The sequence below is a fragment of the Anas platyrhynchos genome, chromosome 3 (assembly GCF_047663525.1).
Source record: "Anas platyrhynchos isolate ZD024472 breed Pekin duck chromosome 3, IASCAAS_PekinDuck_T2T, whole genome shotgun sequence".
Lineage (NCBI taxonomy): Eukaryota > Metazoa > Chordata > Aves > Anseriformes > Anatidae > Anas > Anas platyrhynchos.
Window position 1 is genome coordinate 36,126,421 of NC_092589.1, and position 20,711 is coordinate 36,147,131.

General features: G+C 35.7%; 1 protein-coding gene across 2 annotated transcripts in view; it reads right to left on the reverse strand.

Annotated features, from left to right (window-relative positions):
- Positions 1-20,711, reverse strand: part of BTBD9 (BTB domain containing 9) — a 124,076-nt gene that overhangs the window by 21,540 nt on the left and 81,825 nt on the right. For both annotated transcript variants that reach the window (XM_072035703.1, XM_072035704.1), the window contains exon 10: positions 11,686-11,793. In XM_072035703.1, the coding sequence (XP_071891804.1) occupies positions 11,686-11,793 (108 nt within the window). The remainder of the gene's footprint in view (positions 1-11,685; positions 11,794-20,711) is intronic.

A 20,711-nucleotide genomic window follows, 5' to 3' on the forward strand; every position in this document is an offset into this window, starting at 1 on the left:
ATTTAAAATATCTGAGAGGGGCACAACACACTGAGGTAAAGCTCAACCACAGTGTAAAAGCAAAAAGAGGAATAAACCTACTAAGATCAGGTTTTCTTACCCTATAAAATAGCTTTTCCATGGCAAACAGCAGAATGTCAAATCGGTGAGACTGACCATCAACAAACTGTACTGCTTGTTTCAATACAGAGTAACAGCCTAGATTCTGACTACAGTTTTTAATTTCATTTTAGAAGACAAAATTAATGTTTACTTATAATTTCATCCTGGTAAATGACACAGTGATAATTTCCTGTTATCTTCACATTTAGTCTGCAACTGGTAAATAGTGTCATACAGTGAAAAAATATGCAATGTGTAACTCCCCATCTTACTGATATTCTTTAATATTAAAAAGTGACCACAGTGCAATCAGGCAAAATATATCCACGTATTCATGCTGTTACTCTCAAGGAATACATTCATTTCTTGTACTTCTATGCTATACAGAATGTTTGCAGACCAGATACATTGCTTCAGAAAAGGGCTGCTCGGATCTCCATCTTAGTGTCTCAAAATCTTGCATTCATCAACATAAGCAAATATTTCTTTCAATTTAATTCTCTGCATTTCAGATTTTTATGTTTTTTTTCTGCGCCCTTAGGCTTTCCAAAAGCATAGAGGTTTCATATTTCACTATTAAAAACAGTGCTTGTATCATTTGATTTACTTTTTCAGCCTGGCAGAAATGACAGATTAAGTCAAGAAGAAAAGGCGCAAAGGGGAGAGGACAAAGTTTTGTGATTACATCTCAGGAGTATGAATACATAGACTGGGTCTCAGAGCTTCAGTATCCAGGAGCATTCCCTACCTATAAAACACAAATCATCCTTGCGAACTTAGTATTGGTTCTGCCAATCCTGATTCATTAACACTGGTAATTAGATGTTTTGGTGGCAGATACTGAAAACAGGCATGGTACCACATTCAAGTAAACGCAGAATAGAAGGAAAGTTGAGAGTAAAGATGTTCCAAAATGGAAGGGGAGGAGCACTTTCCCTCCCGCTGTAGAGTGGGATAAGGGCTCTTAACTTGGAGCACAAGAAGAGGGGAGGTCAAACTCCCTCTGCTTCCAAGCAGGAACTTGAAGCCAACTCTCCAATTGCCCAGGACAACAACCCACCCACTACACGGAGTGTGCTCCAGAATATGCATGCCAAATAGCTGAACATTCACTGAGCTAAAAGGAAATATGAAGAAAAACATCATCTTCCTTTTCTAGTGGGTTAGGTAGGTTGGAAGGAGGAAATTAAATTAGTACTTTAAGGGAAAAAAAATATATATTTTTAAAGGCACGGGGAAAGTGATGTCAGTAGTGGTAAGAACCTTCACTTCCTCTGAAAAAAGCTTTCCCTTGCTCATATTGGTTTAATCTAGCCCTTCTCTGCATAGAGAAGTTAATTTTCTGAAGGTGACAATATTCACACTGTTTAAAATCTAAGTACTAGCTCTGCAACATCTATTCACCAAATATGATAAATATACAGAAACAGCCCCCTCCCCAACAAATATTCTGCCTATGAAGGAATGCTGTATCTCTGGCATTAAAGGAAAAATAAAATGGACTGAGAAAGACATTGACATGAAGCATATTTGAATTTACCCAATGCACATGAAAAATGAAACAAAAAGCCTGTGAGGTGGTTGATGTCTCAGAATGACAAATTTACCATAAAATGCCAAACTGCATGTAATTAAAAATGTACAGTAATGAAAAGGTGAAAGTGTAAAGTAAATTAATATAATCTTTAAAGAAAGAGGTAGAACTACAATCAAAAGTCCTACTGAAAAGCCCTAGAAACTGCTTGTTCAAACAAAAACTCAAACTGGTGTGCAACAGTCTTTCAACTATTGCTCAGTAGTGAGTTTGAAAAGCTGCTGTGTCAGAATAGAAGGTGAAATTGCATTACCCAACCCATGACTTTGGATTGATAAATTCTAATTTAAACATCATCAACTTCTGCACATTTGAGAAATCATCTGGAACTGTATGTTGGATTAAAACTTACAGGCATCAAAAACAGGAGGCAAAGAATGTACAGGAAGGCCATGCTTCAGATAAGTGACAGCACAACAGCTTGTGATGAAAGCACCATGGCATGAAAGCATTGTGACCATTTAGATGGCAGCACAAAAATCAGCAACTCTGCCACCAGCTGGCCTTGCTCAAATTCAATAGGGATAAGTAGTCGCAAAGATGAACATATAAATGAAAGGATGGCTAGTGCAGAATATGCAAGAATGAGAACAGCAGCCAGAAACCAGACAGATCTAATCTCATCCACATTCATAACACAGCAAACAAATCCCTAAGTGGCTAAACCAAAGACACTATGCTTTATAAACAGGAGCCCAAAAATTTGAGAATCAGGAAAAGGAAAGAAAAGGAGAGAAAGAGCATATCTGATTATGAGGAAAAAAAAATGGGGTTCATAAAACAATTAAGACAGTCTCCCTCTCCCTTCTCTTAGGGAAGCACTTGCTTTTTAAAGTGCTTTCACCCTTCAAAGCAGAATGAAAATACACTTACTGAAAAACCCTGCTATATCCAGCCCTTGCAGTAAAGCAGTGGTTAACTGTAAAGAGTGAGAACTAACTTATATTAAAATGTAATCTCGTACAGTAAGAATAACTTAAAAGTTTAATGTTCTATCACAAAACCATTAGAAAGCTATCTGGTAAGAATCAAAAAGGAAAAGAAATTAGGAAGTTTAACTTCTACTGAAATTTCAGTGTAGTAAATAATAATTATTGCTATTTGATACAAATGAATAAAAATAAATAATTTTATTTCTATTTTAAATGTGAGACTATCTGGAAGATTATACAATAGATATTTTACATAAACTTAAACATTTTATTTGAAAAAACATTCAATAAAAAAGTGCTCACACATGCATTTTAAACTCAATTTCTTACTATGAAAATAAAACTTCCTTTTAATTATCAAAGAGAAGTAGAAAACTAGCGCTTACTGCAAAGCATGATCAACAGAATATCATACTCATAAGTAGATTAAGCACTCATGGAGGAGTAAGGCCTATTCCTTTCTTCAGGATTTATCAGACTGTTTGAAATATTAAAAAACAAAACAAAACAGTTAAAGTGAAAAGTAATTCAGCAACATAGGAATCAGGTTGCCCATTTCTAGTGAACACTAGGGGTTTGAAAAACTCCATGGGATTTCACTGTTGTAGGCTAAGGGTTTAAAGTCTTCTCTGTGCTTAGTCCATCTAACCCAGAAAAGAAGAAGAGTAATTTAGCTCGGTCAGCACAGCTCGGCTCTCCATAGAGTTTCCTTTTATAAAGCTTTTTGTGTACATCAGTGACACACTTTGGGATAATTATTTCAAGTTTCCTTCTTCTCCCCTCATCAAAATGTATTTTTTCTAGACGATATATTATGAAATATTAAAACATACAATTATTTATATCAGTAGCTCGACAGTTTTCAGAGGTCTCCAAAGACACACTCAAGGCTTTGATTGCATGGGAGAAAAACACCTAATAGAACTATCAGTATTATTGGTTATCGCTTGTTTTCTCTGAGGCGGAACTGAGCTGACATCCAAATTCATGTCAGTGTTACCATGATGTTTTCTGCACCATCCTCACATTAACATCCTGAGGACATGGCAAAGCAGAGCAAAGCAAAAAAGAGCTATACAAGAAGCTTCAATGCCTATGGTGCATGCAGAGCTGCAGCATGGTAAAGCATTCAATGACATGCACTGCAGTCTGCAACTCCTTATTGCTCTTTTCAAGACTTGTTCAAAAAATCCAAGCATATTTGTGGCTGAAAAGCAACAAGGAACAGAAAATAACAGTGGAAAAAAAAAAAGCATAAGATATTAGTAATTTGAAAACCTTGTGATCCTGAATCACTGTTAAGAAACAACTTTAAAGAAACCAGGCCTTTCTTAATCAAACTAGACTCAGCTAAAATAAAAGCCAGAAAATTAAATACTAGATGCAGAGTCTTCACGCTTCCAAGAGCCTCCTAATGTTCTGAAATAGTATACAACTCTGGTTTGTGGCTGTGAAATCTTTGTGCTTAATAAGGCAGGTATGTGAAGCTGCAGCTTCTTTCTTCTTTTGCTTTATGAGAATCTTTCAAAATGCGAGCATATAAACACAACGTAAAATACGTACTTCAGTGCCTCAATCGTTCAGGGCTTTTAAGCTCAATAATTACACAAAATGACCCTTTATATCTGTCTGACTTGCTTCAGTAGGCATTACTAGCAGCATAATGAACAGATTAATGAGAACCCTCAGTTTATTTTTCTGAAGTGAGAATTGAAATTGAGCTTAACAATGTAGCAATTTCCCAGACATCTTGCTTAACTATATTTCATCTTTGTATTGTATGAATGTGGCTGCACCAAGACCTGGACTTAGAGAAGACATTCAGATTTCACAGAGTTGCTGTGAAATTAAACTTCATGTAAAATAGAATATACTGTGGTCAAAATACACTCTGTTTGACATGAGGTACAAGAACATTTCTGCTGTGAAATTAACTCCACATACAATAGGATGAGCTGTGCTTTAAATACACTGCTTGACATAACAGGTATGAGAACAACTCTTTTTATCCTGTTCCACTCTGCCACTTGGGAGCTCAGGCATGAAACAGAACTAAGGACTAGGCAAAAATTAGACAAAAATTTTATTTTCTCTTTCTTGGTATGGCAGGATAATAAATACATGCGAGACAAATGGGAAGTCACAGAAGAAACAATGTGAGCATATGGACAGTTGGAAAGGCAAAACAGCTAAGAAGTGTTTAAGATATTTTATTATAAGAGAAGATGGTTGGATGAAAGTGGTTAAGGAGAAAGCAATGGAGGAAAGTGGGTATGAGTGAACTGCAGATGAGATCACAGAGGGGGACAAGAGGAAAAAACTTCTATGTTTGTGGTAAAGTATGAGGAGCTACATGTATGAGTACATAACTTTAAATCAAAAGAAATATCCATACTATGATAGAGTTTACTATGATTTCACATATATATACGCAGGGGAAAAAAAAAAAAGAGTTTGTCACTAATATTTTGCAAACTGGAACTATTTTCTATCTTTAATTCCTTAAACAAAATGAAAAACACTTGTTGTGCATTAAAAAAGCTGTTTAGAATGGTTAAATGCAATAATTGTTTTTAGCCTTGGATCTCTCTAGAGTGTTCTTTACCTGCAATTTGATATCAAAGGAAATAAGCAGGGTCCGAAAACTCAAAAAGCACACAGGACATCATAGAATGAAAATTTGAAACACTGAACAAGAGCAATAAACCTCAAGGCTGAAAATTATTCTTGAAAAATTAACAGGAGCAGTTAAAGAAAAATAAATTTTGTTAATGCAACTTGCATCCACATCCCAAAGGACTTTTCACAAGAAACTTCTAATTACATCCAGGCAAACTATAAAAAAAATTGAGAGGAAACTGAGCTCGGAATTTAGGAATTGAAATACCTATTACATAATAAGATAATAAGCAATGGAAATAAGAAATTAAGTTTGGAAGTTATTAAACATCTATCATAACAGCAGTATACTTTGCATAATTAACATGAGTCCAGCAGAAAAACAAGTTGATATAATGCAATATAGAATCACAGAATATCCTGAGTTGGAAGGGATCCACAAGGATCATCAAGTCCAACTCCTGGCTCCACTCAGGCCCACCCAAAAATTCTGAGCATGTTATCTGAGAGCACTGTCCAAGTGCTTCTTGAACTCCTGCAGTCTTGTTGCCATGACCACTGCCCTGGGGAGCTTGTCCCAGTGTCTGGCCACCCTCTGGGTGCAGAACCTTTCCCTAACCTCCAGCCTGACCCTCCCCTGTCCCAGCTCCATGCCGTCCCCTCGGGTCCTGTCGCTGTCCCCAGCGAGCAGAACTCAGCACCTGCCCCTCCGCTCCCCTGTGAGGGAGCTGCAGGCCGCCGTGAGGCCTCCCCTCAGCCTGCTCTGCTCAGGGCTGAGCAAACCAAGGGACCTCAGACTCTCCTTAACATCTCCCCCTCCAGACCCTTCATCCTTGTAGCCCTCCTTTGCATGCTCTCTAATGGTTTTATGCCATTCTTAGATTGTGGTGCCCCAAACTGCACACAGTGAGCCTGCACCAGCGTAGAGCAGGACTACTTCCCTTGACCAGCTGGCAATGCTCTGCTCAATGTACCCCACGACATGGTTGGCCCTGTTGGCTTCCAGGACATGCTGCTGATTCATACTCAGCTTGCTGTCTACTAAAACCTCCACATCCCTTTCCACGAGGCTGTTCTCCAGCCCCTTATCTCCCATTTATATTTATCCAGGGTCTCTGGTGCAGAATCAGGCACTTGCTCTTGTTAAACTTCATGCAATTGGTGATTGCCCAGCCCTTTAATTTGTCAAGATCTCTCTGCAAGGCCTCCTGGGTAGCCTCAAGGGAGTCAACAGCCCCTCCCAATTTAGTGTCATCCACAAACCTAGTATAGCTCCAAGTCCTTCAACCAAGTCATTTATGAAAATATTAAAGAGAACAGGACCTGAAACAAGTCTAGCAGAACCCCACTAGTGCTATAAACCTTTTGAAAATGAAACCATGCCCTTCACCAGGAAAATGATGAATCTGTCCCTAGACAGCCATATAGACAGTTGATAACAATTGCCCCAGAACTGCTCATAAATAAACAATATTTATTGTCTCCCAAATTCTGTCAGAGTATTCAATTCCTTTTTTTTTTTTTTTTTTTTCCTACAGGGAAACTGCACATTATACATCTGCTATCATGGATTACATCCATTTCACAGTAACTATACAAGAGAACTTTAAAAACGATACTCTGTTGATAACCTTCACGTATGATAGCCTGTTTCATATTTGTCTTTATGGGACTTTTTTTTATCAAAATAGTCATTAACTCTGAGGTCTGACTCCTACTGGCCTTTGGTATCTTGTTTTTCATTTGACTTTCATCCCTTTTGTCAGCAAATTTTTTTAACAAGTGCACGACTATTATTCAATACTAACGTGCTCAAGCCAACTTATCATAAATGCTTAAAAAAATAGAACAAAACATGGCTGTTTTTTCATTACTGTCATACTGTGTAGAGAAAAACAGTTTATTATGGAAAAGAAAAAAAATGCCTACATAGGGCATTTTAAAATTGGCAATTAGACGACAACCAGTATGCATTAATTGGCTATCACTTAGGGGAGGTAAGGAAGCTTTCCCTGTGAAGATAACAGACATCCAGTTTGTCTTCAGCCTTTTTAAAAGGCTGTGAGAGATGAGGAGGTTAGGAGTAGTCTGTCAGGTTCTGTCTTTGAGCATTGAATTATTAATTTACACAAAATACTACACTGAAAATATCATTAGAACAACCCAAAGCAGCATACTGAGAGTTTAAAGGGAAACTTCATACTTCAGTAGACTGCCAAAATCAATATGTGCTATTTAAGCAGAATTTGATTTAATTTTCTTTCTCATTGTTTTGTTTGCCACTTAAAAATCATCAGAGAAGTCTGTTGAGGTTTGTGTTTGCTGCCTTTATGGGTCACTCTATCCCGCATGCCAGAGATGCCGCAAAATGATGTGGTGACCTCACAGATCACTTTGCAAGGCAGCACACTAATGACTTCAGCAAAGGAATATAACTCCACTGAAAGAGTATGCAGACAGAAAGCCAAGCAGTGAAGAGCAAAGCAAACAGCTCTTATCCACATGTCTTTGAAGACAGAAAAAGAGAATAGCGAATATTACTAGCAAAGTAAATTTTCTCATTGCAAGTATTCTATCTCTTTGAATATAGGCCCCTGTGAAATTCTCTTGAGCTCTAACTCCATCCAATTTCATTTGCTACTGCTGCATACTCTGCACAGAAAAACAAGCGAGTTACTTTTCTAGAGTCTACTGCAGGATATTTACCAGACCTAATGCCAGGAAGTGTAAGCCCAGGATTTCAAGATGTCATCAACCACCTAGAATTCACTCACATATCTAAAATTTTTAAAAGAAACAGAGATAACCTGGGGTATACTTTTTCAAAGAATTCATATTTCAGCCTCACACAAATACACATATAATAATATTAAATAACAGATTCTCAGTTGACAGTTGCTCTGAGAGGTACCTGTAGTCAAACAGGCAATCATAATCCCAAGGACATACCTACATTTATTTATTTTTTAAACAAAGATATGCATAAAACTAAGTGATTAGAGTCCATATTTTGAGTGCTAGGATGCCTAGCATTCACTAAAAAAAATCAGCATTCAGATGAGACAAAAAATAGTTGCAAACTCCAAAGGAGAGAGAGAGGGCTGTTGCATTCATAATAATAGTGAAGACTGAAGAGACAAGGGTGTAGTTGCTTCTGTCCTATTATGCTGTAGTGTGGTTATGGCAAGTTGCTAAATGTGAGAATCCTTAACTGGTTCCTTAAACCCTAGGATGAGTCAGGCACAGCGCACAAACTGATTCTTGCTTGTCCTTCGGGAGTGCTTGAATTGCTTGACTAAAAGGCATTCTGAGTCAAATTTCTCTCTTTTGGAACTGAGATGTTTGCATAATATACCAATGTATTCATGGTAAGGGGAAGGACAGAGACAGAATGAACTGTTAACTGTAAATGAAAAGTTAAAAGCCCTGTGGGAGGTGAGATGCCTGTACTCTGCACAAAAGTCCACAAACTACTTCATACAAGAACTCAATCTAGAACACATTAGATAAAGTGGCTTAAGTAAGAAACTAAAATCGAAGTACTAGAGAAAAAAAATCTCTTGCATCTAACAGGAGTGTTTTAACCATTACCCTATAATGGTAAAACAGACAAATTGCACCATTTCTGCCTTATTGCAGCATCTGTTATCTTGGTTAAAATCCAGCTCTTCGTCTCCTCTGTAAAGCTAAAATAACTTGTTTGTTTTTCTTGTAGAAAGAAATCCACATATTCCAATTATTATTATTTTTTAAGTACAGAAACTGAAAAATTGAAAGTGGTTCAATTTTCTCGTGTTTATTAAAATGTCTCCTTCACCAAACTGAAACCTTGCCCTACAAGTATAAAATGAGAGGCTTCATTCAGTGCATGAGTCACGGAATGATGATGTCTCTTCCACTCTACACTCAACCATTGTTGAACACCATAAAATGTTAGCTTTTTTTGGTCATAGTACCACCATTTTTCAATAAAATGGAAGTGGTCCATCTCTAACTGTAAGGAATTATGATCCTCTGTTCTTTACAAAAAAAAAAAGTCCTAATTTTTGTAGCCTTTGCCAATTCTGTAGTACTATTTGTAAAGCTTTTTATTTTATGTATATGAATATGTAATGTATAAATTTATAAACATTTTATGTATATGTATCTATGTACATATACATGTACTATTTAGATGTAGCAATCTGCTATTACAATCAAAGTAATTTTTGAGCTGAAGTCACTTCAGCATTTTTGAAAATCTAATGTATTTAAATAGTTTTCTTTGGTGAGGTGGCTGTAAAGATGTGATTTGCTGACCATAAAGTGCAAAAGATTTAAATTTAATAACAAAATGCTCTCAAATGCCAATAAATCACTTGAAAATTGAGGGATAGGGCTGGGGTGCATTCCACAAATCTTTTAACTTATCGCGTTTACAGGTTATATAGTATTTAAATGTAGTTGCAGAGGATAAAAAGTTTTAAAAGGAAACATTTTTCAAATGAAAAAGATACATGAAAGATTTTTCAAATTGATCCTTTTTCTTTACAATTTTCTACTCTTTGCTAAATTGAATTGTTCTGGAGTTCACTGAGCTTTTGTAATTTTAAGTTTTAGGACAAGGGCATTATTTGTTGAGAACAGGTAGAGACAGTGTTACAACACTATAAATAAGTAGACTTTAAATTTAAGACTGTCATTTTGGAAGCTGGATGCATGTCTGTTAGAGCAAGAAATTAGGGAAAGTACAATTCTCTAATTCACATGAAAACAGTTCCTGCAGCTACTGCTTTGAGAACTGCCAGAGCACTTATGTTTTGAGTCAATAACTTGAAGTGTGTATCATGAGGCAACAGCTACCTGCAGTTCAGGAATGCACCTATATTTGTCCAAGGTTAAGGGTTTCAAAAACCCCTGGTTTGAACATTATGAACAGATACTTGAACTGAGCAATCAACTGACAATTCCAGCTGCACTGTGCATACTTAACAAAATGTTCCTTTTGGCTGGTCTAGGCTATTAGTATCAAAATGTACAAATATGAAGCGCAAAACATTTTTACTCCCACTGCTGGGACAAACAAAAAAAGAAAAAAATTTTTTTTTCCATCGCACTGTGATATCTTTGAAAATGATTACATATTCTTCACACTTTCTCCAGAACTGAACGCAGAACCCAGGATTTCTGCTCATCAATACCCTGTCTTTTACATACAGTGAAAGAATGTGTCAAGTTCTCCTTCACCCGCATGTCTAGCCTGCACTGTAAATGCATCTTTGAATTGGATACATTAAGAGATAGAACAAAAACTTTAGGAAATGTGCATCAGCAGTGTTGCTAGAAAAGGACTGAATAACTCAACAACTTGGCACTAATACAGGATGGGTGGCAGCTGTCGCTACACAGCTGATGACTTCAGTTTTGTCCCACAAAAGAAAGAATGTCTTATCGAAAACTGACTGGGGAGAAAGAAGGAGAGAAATAAGATTTTTATAAGTCTGAGCTTCCCTGGGGATCAGACAGGAGATTATATCCTATCAACATTCACTGATTGCTGGGCATACCTAGCTTCTGTATATGTAACATGTATAAATTTGCAGCCTATCTTTTCAGTCCCAGTTGGAATTAGAACTATCAAATTGTTTAAGTTTGCTATCAACACTGAATTATTCTTCCACATTAGAACAACAGGTTTTATCAGCAGACTCAATAATTAGAGGAAAGCTGATAGAGAGTAAATATGTGGAGAGTATACATACCTGAATTCTTCTGAGTGAAGCGTAAAATAAAAATGAAACTTTTTCTTCCCTTTTCTCTTTTTATGAAGCATTTTTTTCCTCTCCCTATGGAAGGGGCGTGTTCAAAAGCAGAGTACGTGTCCTACGTGCACTGACCACATGGTCATCACTGAGAGAAGGCCAGGCTAGGTAACTGAGTTCAGTGGGTGATCTGTGATGGTTTTGTCCCAACCCTCACTTCCTCCATCCCTTTCAACTCTCTGTATCATGCTTCTATGTGTTTTGGTAGGGGTGGAATACATTTGGTAAAGAAAATCCTTTACCAAGCTATCTTCTCTCCCCTACCACGTTTCTCAACAAGGGGTGATTTAACCATAAAATTGAACTTTAGACAAACGTGGTTTAACTCCCAGGGCTCAAAAAACCAAATGTATGGAAGCTGGGCTGTTTCCGAGAATGAATGAAACTGGAAAACATAGTACTCATCTGGCTCTTCACAACTTGATCTTGGTTTGAAAGTCTAAATATTTAGCCAGATGAGAACCTACAACTTCCTGAAGTTGTACTTATACTAGTCTAGAATTTGTGATCTATAGGTTATGCAATGATCATTCTTTTCACAATCAAAAAGTCATCTATTTAAATACCAAACAAAAGGAAAATAAAAAGTTTTCAAGTTCCAGCTTTGTGCAAATAAGAGGAAAAAAGTTAAACTCACTTGCAGGAAATTTTTGTGCGATCAGCCACCATAGTCCATTGCTGCTGATTTGTTGAGACCTCAATATAGTAGCTGTAACTCCGATCATCACAGTCCCAAAGTAGCAACCTAAGTAAAGAAATGGTTGAGTGATAAGTAAAATAAACATAAAGCCAAGTTGCTTAAGTTTTCTAATCCTGTATGTCCACCTCTTAAATCCTTTCTAAAATTACCTGTTTATTCTGGAAGGTGCCTCCAACATTCAGGAAGATCCTTACTGTTTCTGTCATCTCAAACTTGAGAATCTCTATTCTCATTATCCTAAGGCCAGTAACTGACTTACAATAACCACATTACTAACATTATTCATGACATTCATCCCATTACATTTAATGTATTTGAAAGTCAATAAATGAGCTAGTCTATTTGGCATACAGCATTGCCTGCTTTAAACCTGCATCAAAGATGTTTTGAAAGGACAATTTAAAAGGGGAAAGATAAAGAGATTCTAGTGACTGAAAAGATTATACTGTATTCTTAACTTTTTGATAAAAACAGCAATTTTAAAAAAGAAAAGGCAAGTAAGAGAATTGGAATTCTCAGCACTGGTTCATCATAATATTAGGGAGAAGTAGGGAGAATGCACTGAATTTTTGAACAAATTGGAAAAGTACAAACAAAAGAAGAAAAAAAATAGAGGTCTCAAGGATTCATTCCATACACATCCTCAAAAATACTTGTATCTTCAGGAAGTGTGCTAAATGGTATAGCAAACAGTCTTCAAGTTCCATCCTTCTCTCACAGAGAGGAAGATCTAAAGCATCAGGGATGTGATTTTGCCTGAGTATATAATTCTCAAAAATCACAACTGGCAAATGTTGTATCTTTTCTACTCCTTCCCTTTATATGGGGGTTATCTCCCTCTTGTAACAGATGTTTGAAATGCCAAACCTTTATTTTATTTTTTTGCTCCCCTAAATGAAGCATCCACAAATGACAAGAGGGTATTTACACACCCTAAAGGGGCAACTGACTGGCCAAAACAATGGCAGACACTGCTGCAATCTCTTCTTTAGAAGCACTTAAACATTCACATTTTAATTATTATATGAACTTTTGCCTACATTTTACATAAGTCCCTTAGCTGGCTTCATTCCATTGGTTAGCAGGGTACAACTTAGACCAAATAATTACCGTTTTCATACAAACTCAATGGCAAGCACGATATTAAAAACAAAATTTCAAAAATATTTTCTATTTTAGTTAGGTGGCAAAATCAGTTTCTAAAATAATGTTTTCTCTTCAACCTACACAAATTTTTCAGATTGCAGTATTCTAAAGTGAACTATCCACATTATGCCTGCTACAGAAAATTAAATTTTGCTGATTATGTTATTAAAACTCATATTCTCTGAACTCTTACTCGATACACATATGGAAAATAAATACCATAATACTGTAATGTACTGTACAACTGACAATCAGTTGTTGTCACCTCTTGATCCTCAGGTTCTCATCTTCAAAGCTAGCTAACACTTGCTAGGGTTGCTAAAATCCAACAGTTTGTTACAGAAGTCAATGAACAGGACTTCATGTCTACAGTGAATTTGTAGACCAATGAAAAAAGAGAAGCTAACCATCCAAAACAGCTAGAACTGCACGGATGACCTTAATCATAGTAATTACAGGAAAACACAACTAGAAAACTGTGAAAGCTGGGTGATACACCTAATCTGAGTTCGTTCTTCAGCTGTGAGGAAGAGCTACTGCAGATCCACACTTTTCAAAGTGCAATAGATAAGGATACAATAATGCAAATAGCTGAGACATTTGAAAAGAAAAGGAAATTGTGCCACACTACAGTCTTTCCCAGGCAGAGAGCTTCAAGCTGTCTCTATTTAATCATCTTACAGAAGAGTGTTCAAGTTTTATATTACGAATTCCCTTCTTCTAGTTGAGAAAATCTTCCTTGCTTTGCTGCTTCTTCTACTGGGAGAAATGTAACTGCAAACAATATTGCTCACTTTTAACATTGAAAAACAAGACTGCTAGAGGGGGAAAACAACCTCGCCATGTGCTGAACATATAATCCTTTCTCTTATAGAGAAATACTGTCCAAAGCAGAAGCTGGACTGTCTTCAGAATTAGTTAATTAAGGACATGTGTTTGTATCTTTGTCCTAAAAATAAAAAATAAAAAAAATAAAAAAATTAAAAAAATTGCTATTATCTTCTGTTCAAAGCAATCTGGTTTAGCTCTATTTCCAAGTTTGGAATTCCAGCATTTGAAGCGGAATTGGGTCTACAGGTCAAGCAGATTTAAAATAAACTCCCTAGATGCTCTCAACTAAATCCAGCACATTAATATTATGGAAAATAATAAGCTATCAAAAAATAGCTTTAGAAAGCTAAAATAAAACACTTAAAAGAAGCCTTTTAGTACATATGAATACTGTCTATTTGCAAATTAAAAATTCAGAGCTGACATAGTAAAAAAATAAAAGTAGTTGCCTACAGCATCATACAAGACTTGGTTTAAAAGCAACAACAAAAACCTAACCCCTCTGTTTCATGAGATCTTCCCCATTCTGTTTTTCTACAGCTTGAGGGTGTTCAAATACTGAAGAGACTGAATGAAACACATTTCTAGGTAAAAAAAAAAAAAAAAAAAAAAAAAAAGTTTATGGATTAAAATCCTGGATTTGGTAAATAAAAATAACAATAGAACCTGACTTAATACCCATGTTTAGACTAAGCCTTCCAAATGATAAGAAGAGGGAAGAGCAAAAACATATGTAAACTTGTTTTCTTTTTAAAAAAGTTGTTAAAATGTAGCTAATTATGGTTTTTAATAGGATCCTTTTCATCATGGGGGCTCGGTCCTGTTTCTTTGAACCAGGTTTTCAAAGCTATGATCAAGAGTTTGAATATCATAAGCACACTAGTGACTGTAATTACAATTAACAATGCAGTAATTAAAACACAACTGGCTTGGCTTTAGAGCAAAAGGCTAACAGGACGTATGTATTATATGCATTCCTTTTAAGGACACATTTAATTGCTCTCTGCCAAAACAACCTAGCCCAAGTTAAATAGCTTGAAAAAGCATATGGCTTGGGATTATTACAAAACAAACAATGAGTCAATTAAAGTTAGAAGAATCTTTCCCAAAGCGATTTAGGATGAACGTTAAAAGTAGATTTTTCTTGCTTTGGGATTCATGAAAGACAGAAAAATTCATACCTTACTTCATTATCTTTCATAAGAGAGAAAATGGAAGGAGACTTGCCACAGAACCTATTTCAAATTTATTCTGCATGAAACGCCTTTCTGGATAAGTAGCAAAAAACTTTCAGATGATTTCATGAATATTCACCAGCGCACACTGGGCATAAGGACCACTTTTTATGCCAGTGCCAGGTACAATAATTTTTCAAACACATTCCAAGCAAACTACCAGGCTAAACTTTTGTAGAAAAACTCTGTCATGCTATGATGGGTATTAAATTACTGGAAAGAGAATATTTAAGTGAAAAAGTCAAAACTATACTCATTGGAAATGCATCTGTTTAAAACAAAATTGTCCATGTTCCTAAGACCTTCGATATTAGAATAAAAAGCTAAATTAGCTCTTGTTTGTAAATCTAGCTCTCAAAATGGAGAAAGAAAAGCTGAACAAGCTTTATCCATCAGTCCTGCAAGATCATGAGATTTAAATATATTTCTGATATGCCATTTCTTTGGGTATCTGAAGTGTAAGCCTGTTAATCATTTAACATAATACTGTTATTTACATAACATGCTGAAAACTCCTCATTTTAAAAAATAAGAGCTTTTCAAATAGAAATAAAATTTCATGTTAGAGGTGTGCGAAATTGACTATATTGTCTGTTACATCAAAAGTGGCTGCAGTACTTTCTCAGCAGCATTTCCCTAAATGCCATATGTTTCCCTGTGATTGATAGTTCTGCACTTCCACAAACACTCTTGCTGTCTCTGCTTGCGTTTTATGTCAGAATTCTGAAAAAAATTGTCACTGTTTAGTTCAGACTGCTATATAACTATATAAACTAAAGGTGTTAGCAGAATACCAAACAGTAATAGTTGTGAACCTTACAGGATGATACCTAGTTCTTGAATACTATAAAGTCAGTAACACATGCAGTATAACTATTTTGTAATACTATGTTCAGAAACTATATGCATGCTTATAGGAAGTTATAGAAAGCCAAAAGGCTGTAGGAAATTAAAGCGTGAGGTAACTACATTCGTTGAAAGATGGGGAAAAAAGAAAGAAATCCCACAGAATTCGTATTTTTATAAAATTTTCATTGCATTTTTGTCTCTGGTTGCCTATAATCCCCATTCAGTTTCTGTAGTTACATATAGTTCAGTAATTACCTTGCAGAAAGTTAATCTTTTTTCTTTAGGATCCTGCAAAGGAGTCAAAATCGTGCATATTTCCTATATGCTTATATGATCTTATATGATGCTTTATTCTAAGTCATGATTTCATTCTCAGTTCAGGCAAGGATAGAAAATAAAAAGAATGAAAAACTTCATAAGCAGAAGTGGTATGGAAAATTAGAAAGTGTAAGAGACGTATAGGATGATGGCATAAGCAAACAGAAAACACATTAAAGCTGTCTGATATAATTTGTTAATTTAAGAATTATTCTGAATATGAAAAACACAAGTGTTGAGCCCAACGTATCCATGTTAATAATGAAGTCTTCAAAGAGATTAAACAGGGATTAGTGACTAGTCTGCTTTTTACAGAGATGCAAAATATTTGTGTTTACTTCAGCTTGGAAATCACTACAGTACTGAAGAATTCTGTCTCCCTCTGTCACGTATTACTAAAGCAAGTCCCATTCTTACAGGACTTTTCTTTCTTTTTGGAAATTTGCAGAAAAAATAAACCTATACGGTTATCAGCCAAAGATTGCAGTATAATAGTATTAGATTGCAGGATAATAGCATTATTTGTCTATTCAAGATAAATTCAGAGAGAGTTAGAGCTACTGGGATATGACAGTCTTTTCAATATTAAGGTATTAGCCATTTAAGAGTTAAATAAAAGGCACTTACATCATGTTTATAATGCTATCTTTCTGTGTCCGGTTAAATATAACATTTTTTTCTGTCATTGATAAGGACTTTTTCAGAGAGGAAAAAGTTTTTATGTTTTTTTTTTTCCCCTCTGTTCAGACATGCAACAATGTGGAAAAATAGCCAGTGAAGTAATGTACATGTATTTTCTCTGTCTACTGACTGATCCAAGTATCCTATAAGCTCTTGCAAGTAGAAGCGATAAACTTCTCAATTCATGTTTTATCTAAATTTTCATATGTTTTCACTAAAGACCTTATATAGTTAGAACTATTTTTAAATCATTTTCAGGTTTTTTCTAGTAGTATCTATTATTGAGCACTGGCTATTATTAACATTGTTTCAGAATTTCTGAGTAAAATTTGATGTGGAAGCCAAGAGCTCCAAATTTATACAAAAATATCTGAAAAAGTATTTGGTAATAACAAGGTTTCAATATGGTCTCCCATAGCATCCCCATATCCTAGTTGGGATGTTACAGTTTAAATGGGTAGACTACAAAATGGGTGAAAACTGGCTAGATTGTTTAGTTGAATGTGTAGAGGTTAACAGTTTGTCATTCTCCTGGAGGCTTGTTGCAAGAGTTCCTCCAGAGTCCATTCTGGGAAAGGGATTATTCTCCCTTTTATTCTTATATTCTCATTATTACTTGGCACTCATTAGGTCCCAACTGGTATATTATATCCAGTTTTGGACCCCAGTACAACACTGATAAATCTAAGTGCCACAGAGGACCACCAAGATGCTCTGGAGGTTGGAGCACACAAACTGCAAAGAGGCTGAGGAAATTGGCTTGTACCTAGCAGCACTTTTCAATACCTGAGAGCATGTTATCAAAAAGGCTGAGCCAGGCTCTTCACCAAGGCGCAAAAGGGAAAAATAAAGACAACAGCCATAAATTAAAACAAGAAGTTCCAGGTGGCCTAGAAGCATGAGAAAACAGGAACCACATGAAAAGGAAAAACTGTATACTGTGTGAGGATAATTAAATATTGGAACAAGCTACTCAGAAAAGTTTTGGATTCTCTTTCCTTGAAGGTTTTCAAGACATGACTGCATAGTCTTCAGTAGAATGGTCTTATGCCATAGACAACCCTGCTTTGATTAAGAGTCTGGACAAGATCACATCCTCAAGTCCCTTCCAACCTGCATGGTTCAAAGATTCTAAGCAAACTGATAAGATTTTGCAGAAAACATGCAGCCAAGATATACTCCAGAACCATTTAGCTCTATATGCATTTCTAATTCATATTCAAGTACCAATAGTTTGTTTGTTGTTTTTTTTTTTTCCATAATCAGAATGTAGTTAGCATGGGAACACATTTTGACTTTGAGCCTCTCTTCAGTGGAATTTTGATTTCTATAGACTAAAAGTATATACTACCCCTCTTTTTACAAAGAAAAAGAAAAAAGAAAAAAGGAAAAAAAGAAAAAAGAAAAAAGAAAAAAAAAAGAAAAAAGAAAGAGCTCATTTAATCTCTCTGACACAAATATATTCAACGGCACATTCATGCCTCTAAACTTAAAAGATGTATACTTTAATTTCTAATAATTGATTTAGAATCCAAACCCAGAGTTCTAATGACTCAGTTTCTTGGGGCAGAGCAACTCATGCCATTCTGCAGTGACTAGCCTACAGAAAATGCTCCTGGAGATGTTTTTTTCCTAGGTGGATGAATGAGATCAAGGGAGTTTTCAAGTGAGCACACGGCAAACAGGCAATGAACACAGTTCAATCAGTTGGGGAAGATCTGTTTAAAAAAAAAAAAAAAAAAACTACCACTTTCATTAAGATGAAATGTTAAGACTTTGCTTTGATCTGTGCTTATATGTAATTTGATCTTTGTACCACCCATAGATTTCCTAGTGCTAAACACAGATCATTGTCACTGTCTTCCACATTGCAGAGTAAAGGACATGTTCTAGACCCCTGCTAAAGCTGCAGCTGCTACATAGTGAAACCTTCCTTCCCCACTCAAAGGGGCATCTTTCCCTTGTCTGCCCATGTTCTCACATAGGCATGGAGGTAAGTCAAAACACTTATTCTTCTAGGCAGAACGTGAAAAGGAAAAGATGATACAGTGCTAGCATTTCTGACTATAGGCAATGTGCAGGTCATCTCCTCTGTCAGATCCCTTAGATGATGATGATGATTATTATTATTATTGTCATTTTTAAGGAAAGGTGTTCATCTTGCTTGTACTATACATGCATGAAAAAACGTCAAAGAAAGATGAGATTCTGATCCCATATCTGTACAATGCAATACAACATAAATCATTAAGTGCCTATTAGTTTTAAAATATGCAATAATAATGTTTATTTTGTAATTTGCTTTACACGCTTGCCAATTATACAATTATTATTTCCTGGCAACCAAAAATCTAGTTCACCTAAAACATTATTTAATAATAAGCCTTATTAAAAAAAATCCTCCTGCTCAAGAAGAATAAATGCTAGCATAGTATTTAATATAGGAAAGTCAATTTCTTACACTAACTTGAAGAGATGGTATGATTCATCAGTTGAGAGCAGAAAATTTTAAGACAGAGACAGAGGGACAATGAAGTGAAAACAAGACGTTTAGTTAATATATTCTTATCTTACTCCCTCACATAGGCAAGCCTTTGCTACTACTAAAAATTTAAGCTCAAAGTGGCATGAAAATGATGTAATTACATTTTCAATTACCTCTTTTAAGAAATCCGAGTACTGTGTCTTCCTGGTTTTCTACTTGAGATGCAATACTTAATTGAATAATAAAAACACCAAACTCAAAAGCGTAAAATATTCACTGTGGAAAGCTGCCAACTATACTTCTCATTCAATTTGTTTCACATAGTGAGAACAATGCTGGACTCCTGTTATGCATAGCTTCTGTAGCTGCTAAACAGACAAATTAGTACTTTTGTTATGGACAGAGATTTATCTGGAAGTCTGATTTTAAACTTGACTTCAAAGTTTTATAATCATCGCAGCAATGCGATGATTATAAAGGCTGAAACAAAAACACAGCCACAGCTTTGGAAGAAGGGAACAATTTATTTCCTTCAATTTTCATGATTTAGGGATATGGGAATCCTGTACTATTTTTTTTTCTCCCCAAACTCACTTTAAAAAGGCTACTTTTTAGAAATGCAAGCGTACAGTGAATTGATAGAGAAGAGGATCCAAAAAAACTAACCACACAGTCTCAGGCATTTCCTGATACCTCCCTACCAATACTCTCCTTCAGCCTGAACAGTTTCAGACGTCCTTTTTTCTTTGTTGGAGAACAAAATTTGGCAATTTACAAAACCGACTTCAAATCTCACTTACTAATGGATTAATACAGAAGCAACTCTAATAGGCAGATGGCACAGAAACAGATTCTAGCAATACGTGCCTATGTATAGGGCCTCTGCTGCTAGCCAGGACCTAACCTGAAGTTTCCACATTCACTCACTGGCATGGTAACTTCAGAAAACTTTCTCTTTTTTCATTATCATGGAGAATACAAATTCAGTTCCCAACAACACAGTCTGAATTTACAGAGTATAGCGAGACATCAAGACAAGGTTCTGAATGTCTGATTTTGTGAAACAACATCATTTACAGTCAGAATCTGAAGTTGGCAAGAATATTCTTTCACCTGTGAACAGTCCTGCTCTCCAATCTATATCCAAAGCACAAAAGAAAGGAAAACTGAAAAACATTGAGTGTAAGAAGCTTCTGCACTAGTCAACAGCCTAATCTTGTCATATATATATGTAATGCACACACACACTAACATATTCACTGGGGAAATGGCTCAATGAATTTCAATACATATTTAAATACCTTCATTAATCCAACACTGTAAAGCAGTATTCAAGTTCTCTGCCTTTATTACACACTCTACGTTCAAGTTCATACTAATAGTGTATAGTGAAAAGGAAACCTAGATGACTTTGAGAT